This window comes from Desmodus rotundus, chromosome 1, assembly GCF_022682495.2.
Source record: "Desmodus rotundus isolate HL8 chromosome 1, HLdesRot8A.1, whole genome shotgun sequence".
NCBI classification, from domain to species: Eukaryota; Metazoa; Chordata; class Mammalia; order Chiroptera; family Phyllostomidae; genus Desmodus; species Desmodus rotundus.
This window is the reverse complement of record NC_071387.1, coordinates 82,933,839-82,947,166: the sequence shown is the minus strand read 5'-3', so window position 1 is coordinate 82,947,166 and position 13,328 is coordinate 82,933,839. Positions and strand designations below refer to the sequence as shown.

At 40.6% G+C, this 13,328-nt stretch overlaps 1 protein-coding gene across 2 annotated transcripts in view; it reads left to right on the top strand.

Annotated features, from left to right (window-relative positions):
* The window catches only part of SHC3 (SHC adaptor protein 3), a 227,318-nt gene that overhangs the window by 171,261 nt on the left and 42,729 nt on the right, over window positions 1-13,328 (top strand). For both annotated transcript variants that reach the window (XM_024563359.3, XM_024563358.3), the window contains exons 10-11: window positions 3,189-3,347; window positions 5,599-5,894. In XM_024563359.3, coding sequence (XP_024419127.1) covers window positions 3,189-3,347; window positions 5,599-5,894 — 455 coding nt within the window. The remainder of the gene's footprint in view (window positions 1-3,188; window positions 3,348-5,598; window positions 5,895-13,328) is intronic.

The window sequence follows — 13,328 nt, the reverse complement described above, 5'->3', positions numbered from 1 at the left end:
TTGGAATAGTTTGTAAGATTAGGTGTTAATTCATCTTTAAATATTTGGTAAAATTCACCTGTCAATCGTTGGTGCAGGACTTTTGTTTGTTAGGAGTTTTTTGATTACTGCTTTCATTTTGTTGGTAGTAATCAGTTTGTTCATATTTTCTGTTTCTTCTTGATTTTGTCTTGGAAAATTGTATGTTTCTTAGGAATTGATCCATTTCTTTCAGATTGTCAAATTTATTGGCTTATAATCTTCTTATAATCCTTTATATTTCTGTGTCATCCATTGTCACTTCTCCTTTTTCATTTATGATTTTATTTATTTGGGTCCTCTCTTTCCATTTATGAGTCTGGTTATAGCTTCATCAATCTTGTTTATTTTTCCAAAGAACCAGCTCTTGGTTTCAAAGAATTTTTGTATTATTTTTTAGACCCTATTTTGTTTATTTCCAATCTGATCTTAATTATTTCACTTCTTCTTAACTCACTTTGAGCTTTGTTGTTGTTCTTCTAGTCCTTTAGGTGCAAGATTAGATTGTTTATTTGAGATTTTTTTGTTTTGTTTTTTGATTTTGGCCTGTATTGGTATGAATTTCCCTCTTAGGATGGCTTTTGCTGCATCCCATAGATTTTGGGTCATTGTATTTTCATTTTTATTTGTCTTCAGGTAACTTTTGATTTTCTCCTGTTGTCATTGTTAACACATTCATTGTTTAGTAACATGTTATTTAGTTTTTGTGTGTTTGTGTGCTTTTCTTTTTTTTTTTTTTTGTACTTGGTTTCTGATTTCATACCATCATGGTCAGAGAAGATTTTTGATAGGATTTCAATCTTCTTAAATTTACTGAGAACTGGTTTGTGGCCTAACATGTGATCTATCCTTGGAAATGTTTTACTTGAACTTGAGAAAAATGGGATGAAATCCTCTAAAACTATTTAAATTCATTTGCTTTAATGTGTCATTTCAGGCTGCTTTTCCTTATTGACTTTATGTCTGGAAAATCTATTGATGTCAGTGGGGTTAAAATCCCTTACTAGGACTGTATTATGGTTGATCTCTTCCTCTATGTCCATCAAGATTTGCTGTATGTATTTAGGTGCTTTTGTGTTGGGTGCATAAATGTTTACAAGGATTATGTACTCTTGTTAAATTGATCCCATTATCACTATGCAATGAATTTTTAAAATTCCCTCCTTGTGAGAGTATTTTACATGGTTCCTTCCCCAACTGAAAGATAACCCACTCATGATGACCTGGTCAATTAAACATAACATCTAGCAGAAGCTACCACATGGCTCTACATCAGAATGGGATTGAAATAGCAAATCAAAGCCATAATTTTGTCATAATTTTATACTATGTTTTTATCTTTGTTCCATAGACATTTAAAATGTGTTTATATAACATATCTGTACTTAGACATATAAGGAGACATATTTACTTTATTGAAAAATAAGTTAGGCTTGTTTAAAAATGAGGTGTCTTCTTGTATATTAGTTACTTTGGCCAGATTGAGGACAGATAACATGAGAGATTCATCAGGGCAAAAATAAGCTTTACATAAGTTATTGAGACTCATTACTCTTTTTTAAAAAAGATTTTATTAATTTACCTTTAAAGTGAGGGTAAGGAAGGGAGAAAGAGGGAGAGAGAAACATTGATGTGAGGGAGATACATTGATTGGTTGTTTCTTGCGCCCCCTCAACTGGGGACCTGGCCCACAACACAAGCATGTGCCTTGAGTGGGAATCGAACTGGTGACCTTTCAGTTTGCAGGCTGGCATTCAATCCACTGAGCCCCACCAAACAGAGAGAGAGACTCATTACTCCTAATACATTTCAAGTTCTCTTTTGAAAGCAATAAATATCTTTTTCCATTTAACAAATAAGAATATTCCATGTCAATTTGCTGGCAGATATTCCCCCTAAGTAAAATGAACTCTCAAGGCCACCATGGTGTGTGTGTCCACCTGTCCCAGCTCCTCATCTGCCATCGTGTGAATGGGAAAGTCATCAGGAAAGTTATTCATTGGGCTTTTCATTTCCTCTTTAAAAAAATTAGTTTGTAAAATTCTTTTCACATACTGATTTGTTTGCAATACATACACATGTGTGAACTGCAGCTAGCCACTGCTTAACCCAGGATATGTAACCCAGGAACAGCCTGTGGAACATGGAAGTCACATGTAGGAATAGGAATAGAGACAGTTCACGACTTTGCTGGAGATGCTCACCCTGGAGGAATTTTAACTGAACACTTGCATTCTCACGTGTATAAGCAGACAGTGATGTGCCACCAAAAGTCCAACACAGGCTCTGCAGAAAGCTTCTTAAAAAGCTCTGAGCTGACTCTTGCCAGCTGAATTGAGTCGGCTTCAACACTCACTACCCATAGGGTGTAAAAAGTGACCTTCTCCGGAGTTGGGAATACCAAAAAGCCATCTTGAGAATATGTATGTGTTAGATACAGGGATCCTGTAGAAAGAATTAGATAGTGACCCAAGCAGGTGTGCTCAGGCAATACCATTCATTCTCCTCTGGCAACAACAGCAGGGACTGCTGGCCTAGCTTGGACACAGTCTTGGTCCAGGTAGGAAGTACCACAGTGGTCCTGCCTTGCAGGGAGGGCTCAGTCATGCCCATGCTGGACCCCCTGCCTAGAGGTGGGGCTGCAAATCTGGCTCTGTTTTGTATGAAAGGTGTCTCAGTTCATTAGGTACTAACATTCTAAATTGGGGTCACAGCACCTGCACTGTAATACTAGAATGAAATTAATTTACAAAGCATTCACTTACATGTAAAAAGAAAAAAAGGACAATTAAAATCAGACTTGTCACTCTTCTGTTCAGTTGTTTGATTTGGTGCCTTTGTAAAAAGGATGGGCAGACCAAGGTATGGCCTGCTCCCCTCACCTGGCCAGCATGAGGCAGAGTCTCAGTAAAGCACTAACCATCATGGGTATCCACTGTCATGGGCTAACAGCTCCCATTTTCACATGAAGTGTAGAAAATGTCCTAGCCAGATCACAACAGTGCATGTGAGGGGCTCAGAAGAGGAGATTTAAGCTATGAAGAGCTACAAGAAGAATTTTCTTATAGTTAGCTTGAAGGACCTTCTCTGTGAAACTCAGTGGCTTAACTATAAATGCATCAACAGCATTACCATTAGCAAAAGAAAGAGGGCTCATTTTTTTGTTGCAGGGTCCATGGACACCTACAGCATGCCAGAAGGGAAAGCACACGTGGCCCCTATGGGAGAAGCCCCTGCCTACGTGAATACCCAGCATTTCCCTCTGCAGGCTGGACCGGCTGTAGGAAGCAGCGCAGAGAGCAGCCCCAGGAAGGACCTCTTTGACATGAGTGGGTTTCCATTCACCTTTAGTTTTCTTTTCTTTTGAGGTTGCTTTCTACACTGCTTTTTATTGGAAATCTGTGCAATTACTGAATTTTCTATTAGCTGGGTTTTGATTAACAATGATGACTAGCAGCACTTTTATGGGTTGTTTTGGACTTTTTAAGGCTTTGAACTTTGGTCAACCTCTGCTTTGAGATTACATCCCTCTCTGTTGTCTAGAGACAAAGCAATTTCCCCCTTTTTTGGCATTGACTTACCTCTTAAAGATCTTCACATGTATTGATACAAACAATATACATAAATAAATACACTCATTTATTTATTCACTTAAATATATTAATTGGCTGTTGTGTACCAAGTTCTCTCTCAGTTGCTAAGGATACCAAGGTGAAATGGTATGGCCACTGTCCTCACAGAGCTCTCAGTCTATTGAGCAAGACCAACATAGAACCAAGAAATGGCAGCACACCCCTCTTGTATGCACACACATTCTTGCATTCCCTCTTATTGTTCTCTTATTGTTTCTCTTTCTCTACAACTACAGATATCTTCCCCTATTCCATTGAACACCTAACATGTGTCAAATACCATTCTACTCACTGGGGATATACAGGGAAACAAAGCAAAGTCCCTATTGTCACGGAGCTGAAATAACCACTATGTGTTATCAGGTAGTAATCAGTGGTGGCTCTCTGAGCCTCTGCTCCAGTTTTAATGATGTCTCACAACTGCAGTTTAGTGGTCAAACAGTTTTCCTGTTTAATTTATTCAATTTATCAGTGAGTCCTGGCCCCAAAGCCTCAGGAGAGTTAGATTGGCCTGGGGTTTGAGATAGGGAAATTGAGAACTGGAGCCAACATCTTTTCGTCCATCGATTTCTACTCCTACTCCTCAAATTAAAGAAGAGGAGATAAAAGGACAAAAGGGCCCTAGGAAGCTAGTATCTATGGAAAAGTATGAAAAAATAAAGGCAGCACTTTGTTTGTTTATTTTGAACCATTAGAGCCAAATAATGATGGTGGTGATGATGGTATGATGGTGATGATGGTGGGGATGATGATGATGGTGCAGAAAGAGTATAATAAAAATTGCCAACTACTCCAGGTAATTAGGAAAAAGATAGGATAAACAAATGAAATAAAATTGTAATCAATAGTTTTAACTTCTTTTTCACTTCAACTATATAAATGATTTAAAAACAGTCAAAACGACATGGTTTTGATTTTATTCACCTTGCTTCTGCCCATCCTCTACTAAAAATAGCTCTTATTTTATAGCACTTGATGAATATTTATAGAGTAGCAACTCTTTCCCAGGAATAATGTAGGACTTCAGGGATATAATTGTGCCCAAGAGAATGCTATTCTTGTTCTTGTGGTCCTTGCATTGTACTGGGTTGGTAGTGTGGCCCGAAATAATCATTATAATACCACATATTTGTATAGCACTCCGTATCTTTTCAAAGTGCTTTTGTACAATTACTTATTTGAAAATCAAACACTGAGGTTTATTAGATGTGCCTGTTGACTTATTTGCCTCTGACATTTGTTGATGTTGGAGCAGAAGTCCTACCATTGACCGTACCCTGTAGAGAAAGGCATGTTCTGGAGAGCCTGAAGTCAGCTCAAACTCACCCATGCACACAAGAACTTTTTCCACAGGGAAACAAGTGAAGGTCAGGGGGAGGTAAGGCTCCCTGTCTGGGGCAAGTCACACAGGGGGAATCAATAAACATCAATTTTATTTTCTTTTAAAAATCCACCCGATACAAAGATTTTGAAGTAAATATTTGATGGGTTGTGTTTAGCTTTTGCACAAAATCAAAATCTTGCAACTTGTCTTTTCCTTTGTGTATATCCTTTAGTTTGGCAGGTTTTTATTCAGAAGAGAGTGTATTTGTTAAAGAAGCTAGCCAATGTTCCAAAGAAAGTTGATGTTGTGTAATATGCATGGCCCCTGGAGGCATACAAAACTGAAGTCATTCTAACCAGCTAGACAAAGGGTGTGCTCAAATCTTTGGCAAAGGCACAGCACTCAGCTGCCTTGGGAAAGCAGATTTATCAGAAGGACTCATGACAAGATTTGGGCTGTGCTTTCAAATGCTTGTTATGATGAGTCTCATTATATTGTCAGTCTGTCATTTGTCTCTAGTTCCTTCTTCTGGTAGAGTTGCCTTTGCATTTCCATCACTCACATTGTATTGTTTATCATTTGTTCTTCCTGGGTCTACCTGTTGCTGGCAAATGCTGATGGCAGAACCTTTTGAGGATGCTCTTAAGAACCAGTCCATGGGACCAGTGCTGAGCAAAGCTGCCTCTGTGGAGTGCATCAGCCCTGTCTCACCCAGAGCCCTGGATGCTGCAATGCTTGAAGAGCTGAAGGCTGAGCCTTGGTACCAAGGTGAGATGAGCAGGAAGGAGGCAGAGGGGCTGCTGAAGCGAGATGGAGACTTCCTGGTCAGGAAGAGTACCACCAACCCTGGCTCCTTTGTTCTCACTGGAATGCACGATGGCCAGGCCAAGCATCTTCTGCTCGTGGACCCGGAAGGCACGGTGAGCATGGTGACTGCTTTCTATCCTCTTCCCTCAGGTGCCTGTGATGTCCTGATAGTCAATCATTCAGAACTGTGAGCCCCAGGCACAGTGGATTAATGCTTTCAGACCAGAGCTGGGCTCCCAGAGCTCACAGTCATGGCCCCTGCAATTTATAAAACTTGGAAAATCACCAGGGCACAGGCTGAGAGCCTTAGTTCTTCTTTTTTAATTGTCGTTCAATTATAGTCATCCCTCTTTATCCCCCATTACTCTCCCCTGTCCCACTCACCTCCCCTCCCATGTTCAATCCTCCCTCCACCCCTTGTCCTTGTCCATGGGTCTTTTATACATGTTCCTTGACTCAAATTCTTCTTTAAAATAAACAGAAACTGATCAAGTTTTCCTCCCAAATACATTCATAGTGGACAAGGAGGTACACAAGGCTCCTGAGCTTTTAATACTTCTTTCAAATATTTTAGAAAGTTGAATCCCAGGCTTTTCCTTGCAGGTTGTAAATGGAATGAAGCAGTATGTAATCCCTGCTCATTAGTGTTGTGCCCACCCACAGAAGTGATGCCTCATGACAGCAAGCTCAACAGCACAGCTGTGTCTCAATGATTCTCTTACTTTAACTAAATATCCCATCGTTTAGTCAATAAATATATCTGACTTCTCCTTGGCATATGGCACAATCTAAGATAGATAAGTTTAATAATAATTACTTAACCTAACCATTGAGTAAATTCCAGGATTGTTGTTTTAAATCTTTTATCCGGTGAAAACAAAGAAGCCATTGGAGTTATTTAAATAGTGATTAAGAGCATTGCATTTTTTGATTGATAGGTAGAGATGAAGACTTAGTTTTCAACTGCATGTGGTGAACGTAATTTACCTGTGTGTTTCTGGGGAGGGGTGGTATTGCCTGAGATGATTTGTTACCTCAGGAGTCTAGATTAAGTTGCTCACACACCTTAGCTCTCTAGACATCACCTCACACCTCCTCTTCCCCCACCACCTGGCAACTACCCCTGTGAATGTAAATGTAGAGCTTTCCAATTTACCCTCTTTCATTGTGTGGATTTTTTAAAAATATGTGCACAGTGGGGAAAGTATATATTTTGTGTTTGTACATTTAAAAAATTTGCCAAAATGATATTGTTCCACAAATCCCATTTCATCTCTTTCTTTTTCCCCTGGGCACATGTTTCTGAGGTCTGTCGGTCATGACTTCTATACAATGAAAAATACCTTGGGTAGGTGGCCTGGGCTCCTTGTACATGGTCCACACATAACTTCCTAAACTCTCTGTGAAGACCTGAGGCACTGGAGACACCACAAGCCCTTGTGCCCATTCCCCTGTACCCAGGACAGTGTCCCTGGGGCACATTCTTGGAATGGAGAGTTTGTGGTCACAGGATATAAATGCATTTAATTTCACCATGGGTTAAATTTGCTTCCAGAAAGGCTGGACTACCTACATGAACATCAGTGGAGCATCACATCCTCCTCTTCCTTGAAGTCACCCCTTCGGTGTTGCTCATCTAGTGGGACTAGGGATTGAAGTGGTGTCTCCTTGTATGCCATGCAGTTCTTTGAATACACTTCATCCATAGGTTTCTCCTGTACACTTATGTTCCCATCTTTTCTCCATATTTCTGTTTTAATATTCTTATGGGCCTTTTTTTGTTAAGTTTCTCAGTCATAGAATTTCTATATGTACCCTTTCAGTTTTCCACCTATTGGATAATTTTGTCTGAAACACTCTTTTTTCTCTCCAGTTTGTGAAGATTGATTTATTTTTTTTCCACACTTTTTAATTGTTCAAGTACAGTTGTCTCTATTTTCCTTCCACCTCTCCCCCGACCCCAGCCATCACCACTTCCCACCCTTGATCCTACCCTGCTTTGGTTTTCATCAAATAGAAGTATTTCTTTGGAATGTAGCCAAATCCATCAATTTTTTCCATTACAATTTATGTTTTGAATTTTAAAAGATTTTCTCACCTGCAAATCACAGATATACTATATTCTTCTACATTTTCTCCTATGAGCTTTATAGTTTTATCTTTCACATTTGCAACTGCAGTTACTTTTGAAGATAATTTAAGATATGGGTCCAACATTAAAAAAAAGTCTCCATGTAGTGATCCAATTTTTTATCATTATTTACCAAGTAATTCATCTTTTTCTGTAGTACTGTTGCTCCTTCTATTACATACTAAGTTCCCTTTCCCTGTGTCATGGGTCTGTTTCTGCACTGATAATTCTGTTCCATTAATCTCATGGTTTATTATTCCTTGTACAAATACCATACTGTGTTAGTCATTATGGCTTTGAAACTATCTTAATCTCTGGTAATATGAATCCTTCATCTTGATTCTTCTTGTTGTAAGTTGTGTTACCTATTTTCTGACCCTTATTCTTTTTTGTTCTCATTTTAGATTTACTTTATCAAGTAAGTAAAAGAGAGAGAGAGAGAACAGGTTGGGGTTTTGATAGGATTTGCATTGAATTTGTAGATTAATTTGGGAGGAGGTTGCAAGGTGGAAATGTTGTAGGAGGATCTTTCTCTCACCTCCTCCCAGAACAAAATTGGAAATAAAACTAAATAGAGGAACAGTCACCCAGAGTTACAAACTGAAAACTACTGAAGAGGAGGGGCAGAAACCACCTCACAACAGGCAGGAAGGGTGGGGATGGCCCCAATCCAACAGTCAGCAGGCCAAGGGTACAAAGGGATAGTGCAGCTATGAGAGCTTTCCCTGAAAAGACTGAAGCCTGGATCCCAGACTAGGCTCCTCAGCACAGAGCACCAGAGCCGGGATCATCCACCAGTGTAGAATTCAGCAGTGAAGGGCGGCAGGCTATCTATCCGCTGGGGAAAGATGGAGCCCTGTGGAGACAAAGCTGCATTTTTTTAAAGGGTCCAAAGCACAAATTTCTCATTAGCAGCCACTCACCCTGGGCTCTGGGGAAAGGAGGGCGTTGTGGATTGGAGCAGTCTGAGAGTCTGGAGTAGGAGGCATTAGTGAGAAATGTGGGGGAGCAGCTGCCGGAATCCCTGTGTGGGGTAATGCCCCTGTATTGCAGTAGCCATTTTTCTTGAGAAGAGCAAGCCCCTCCCAGGGGAATAAACCTGGGGAAAAACAATTACCCCAACCTTTATAATTTCACTCATCACATCCTGTGGAATCTTTCTCTCCCCACCCTGCATCTGTTTTCCACCACCCTGAATCTTAATCCTTGCTGAGGAGACAGCAACATAGGCAGACTCTGGGGGTATCAGGGACTGGATTTGGGGCATGACTTTCCTACACTTTCCTACACTATTTCCTACACTTTCCTGAGAACTGGACTGGTGCTTCCCCCTCACAGGAGAGTGGATAAAAATACCTGATAGAAACATACCCCTGATTTCTAGCAGACCCAACCTCTGGACTCCAGAGACCCTATTTGTCTGCCTACTAAGGGCTCTACCCTGTCAAATTCAGGGAAATAATCCAGGATATACTGAGATGTGAGACTCTGGGACAGCAGAACATGCCCACCATCTTCCTTGAAGTCTAAACAGCACCCTGTCCCCTTATGGAGGATTCAGGGGTCCCAATTTTGCCAGAAGCCCTTTCAGGAAACAACTCTTTCAGTGACTAAATCTGACAGTCAGTCAACAGGTAGAGGCAGGTAGAAGCAGATCTTGTGGTACCTTAGGATGTTTGCTGACCCACCTCTGGGCCTTGTGCCTTGGGATATAGCTTGGCCCCTTTCATGTACAGCCAAGCCTGGTGGAGACACCCACAAGCTGTGGATCACTTGCAGCTTTGCCCAGGCTTCTGGGGATCAGATGTGGACAGCATCTGACATTGTCTTACACCAGCTTCAGACAATATCAGAGGATATCCAAAGGGAGATCCCAGCAGGCAGGCACTAAACTCTACTGAGATGAATTCCATTTTGTTCTTTTTCATTATTTTTTCTTTTCTTCAAAATTTTCTCTCTACTTTTTCTTTCACATCTCATATTTTACTCTTTCCTTTTCACACTCTATTTTTTCTTATTTTTTAAAAATATATTTATTGATTATGCTATTACAGTTGTCCCATTTCCCCCCCCCCACTCCACTCCATCCTGCCCTCCCACATTCCCCCCCTATAGTTCATGTCCATGGGTCATACATATAAGTTCTTTGGCTTCTACATTTCCTATACTATTCTTACCCTCCCCCTGTCTATTTTCTACCTACCATTTATGCTACTTATTCTCTGTACCTTTCCCCCCTCTCCCCCTCCCACTCCCCTATTGACAACCCTCCATGTGATTTCCATTTCTGTGGTTCTGTTTCTGTTCTAGTTGTTTGCTTAGTTTTCTTTTGTTTTGGTTTTAGGTGTGGTCGTTAATAACTGTGAGTTTGCTGTCATTTTTACTGTTCCTATTTTTGATCTTCTTTTTCTTAGGTAAATCCCTTTAACATTTCATATAATAAGGTCTTGGTGATGATGAACGTCTTTAACTTGACCTTATCTGAGAAGCACTTGATCTTCCCTTCCATTCTAAATGATAGCTTTGCTGGATACAGTAATCTTGGATGTAGGTCCTTGCGTTTAATCTTGGGTAATGTAATTATGATGTGCCTTGGTGTGTTCCTCCTTGGGTCCAGCTTCTTTGGGACTCTCTGAGCTTCCTGGACTTCCTGGAAGTCTGTTTCCTTTGCCAGATTAGGGAAGTTCTCCTTCATTATTTGTTCAAATAAGTTTTCAACTTTTTGTTCTTCCTCTTCTCCTGGCACCCCTATAATTTGGATGTTGGAACGTTTCAAGGTGTCCTGGAGGTTCCTAAGCCTCTCCTCATTTTTCTGAATTCTTGTTTCTTCATTCTTTTCTGGTTGGATGTTGCTTTCTTCCTTCTGGTCCACACCGTTGATTTGAGTCCCAGTTTCCTTCGCATCACTATTGGTTCCCTGTACATTTTCCTTTGTTTCTCTTAGCATAAGCTTCATTTTTTCATCTGGTTTTCGAATAGATTCAGCCAATTCTGTGAGCATCTTGATAAGCAGTGTTTTGAACTGTGCATCTGATAGGTTGGCTATCTCTTCCTCACTTAGTTGTATATTTTCTGGAGCTTTGAAGTGTTCTGTCATTTGGGCCATTTTTTTTTTCTTTTTTTTGTCTTGGCGCGTCTGTTACTTTAAGGGGCGGAGCCTTAGGTGTTCACCAGGGCGGGGTAACGCTGGTTGCTGTGCTGTGATGCTGTACATGGGGGAGGGGCCCAGAGGGAGCAATGGCGCCCGCTTCACTCTCCTCCGGATTTCAATCTTTCACTCCAATACCCACAATCAAACTGGGCCCCTCTGGTGCTGGTTCCCGAGTGGGTGGGCTTGTGCACACTCTAGGCCCCTGTGGGTCTCTCCAAGGACCTCTCCCATGAGGCTGGGAGTCTCTCCTGCTGCTGCCCTAACCCCCACGGGCGTTTTCAATCCCAGGTTTGAGGCTTTATTTTCCCGAGCTGTAGCCCTGGGTTTTGCGGTCTGCTTCGCTCCCCCGCCGTTCGTCCGGTTTATCTATGTTCGAATGTGGGGCTGCAGTGTGCTACCCGCACTCTGCCTGCCCTGCTCTCCGCCACTCCCAGTTGAGCCCTCTCAGTTTATCTGCAGGAATGTGTGGCTGCAGGGTCTGCTAGTGCTCAGACTGCCTGCCCCGGTCATCCCACACTCCGCCAGTCTCGGTCCGCCACAGCTAGGAGAGTCCTCTCCACCCTGGTGCCCTTCTCCGCCCCTCCTACCGGTCTGGATGAATGTTTATTTTTTATTTCCTTGGTGTCAGGCTTCCTTGCCGTTCGATTTTCTGTCAGTTCTGGTTGTGCGAGGAGGCGCAGTGTGTCTACCTACGCCGCCATCTTGGTTCTCTATTTTTTCTTATTTTTTATTCTTCCCATTTCTTTGTTCTTTTTTGGGGGGGATTCTCTTTCTATTGAGTATTCTTATCATTATTTCCCTTCTTTCCTCTCCTAATCTTTTTTCTTTCTTTCTTTTTTTAGCATTTTATTTTTATTGTATTTTTTCCATTACCATTTAGTCCCCTTATACCCCACACCCCCCCTGTAATCACCACACTGTTGACCATGTCCATGAGTTCTTTCTCCTTTTTGCCTAATCCTTCCACACTCTAACCTCCACATCCTTAGCTGTCATCCTGCTGCTATCTATGAGTTTGTCTCTATTTTGCTTGTTAGTTCACTTTGTTCATTAGATTCCACATATGAGTGAAATCACATGCAATTTTTGTGACTGGCTTATTTCACTTAACATAATGTTCTCCAGTTTGATCCATACTGTCACAAAGGGTGACATTCCTTCTTTTTTATGGCCAAGTAGTATTCCATTGTGTATATGTCTCATAGTTGTTTTATCCACTCATCTACTGATGAACATTTGGACTGTTTCCATGTCTTGGCCATTATAAATAATGCTGCAATGAACACAGGGGTGCTTGTATTCTTTCAAATTGTTGTTTTAGGTTCCTTTGGGTATATTCCCAGAAGAGGGATCACTGGTTCAAAAAGCAGATCCATTTTTAATTTGTTGAGGAAACTCCATATTACTTTCCACGGTGGCTGCACCAATCGGTATTCTCATCAACATTGCAAAAGGATTCTCTTTCCTCAACATCCTTGCCAGCACTTGTTGTTTGTTGATTTATTGAGGATAACCATTCTGACATATGTGAGATGATATTTCATCGTGGTTTTAATTTGCATCTTTCTAATGGTTAAGATGTTGAGCAACTTTTCATATGTCTATTGGACATCTGTATGCCCTCTTTGGAGAAGTGTCTATTAAAGTCATTTGCCCACTTTGTAATTGGGTTTATGTATTTTTGGTGTTCAGTTTTGTAAGTTCTTTAAAATTTTTGGATATTAACCTTTTATCAGATGTATCAATGAATATATTCTCCCATTCTGAGGGTTGTCTTTTTATTTTGTTGATGTTTTCCTTTGCTGTGCAAAAACTTTTTAGTTTGATGTAGTTCCATTTTTTAAATTTTTTCCTTTAAAAAATATTTTATTGATTATACTATTACAGTTGTCCCATTTTTTTCTCCCCTTTATTCCCCTCTGCCATGTACCACCTCCACTATCATTCCCCTACTTTAGTTTATGTCCATGGGTCATAAATATAAGTTCTTCGGCTTCGATTCTTAACCTCTCCTATTTTGTACCTACCATTTATGCTTCTTATTCCCTGTACCTTTTCCCTCATTCTCACCTTTCCCCCTTCCCACTGATAACCCTCCATGTGATCTTTATTTCTGTGAATCTGTTCCTGTTCTAGTAATTTGCTTAGTTGGTTTTTGGTTTTTTTTTTAGGTTCGGTTGTTGATAGTGGGAGTTTGCTGTCATTTTACTGTTTGGATTTTTTTATTTTCTTCTTTTTCTTAGATAAGTCCCTTTAACATTTCTT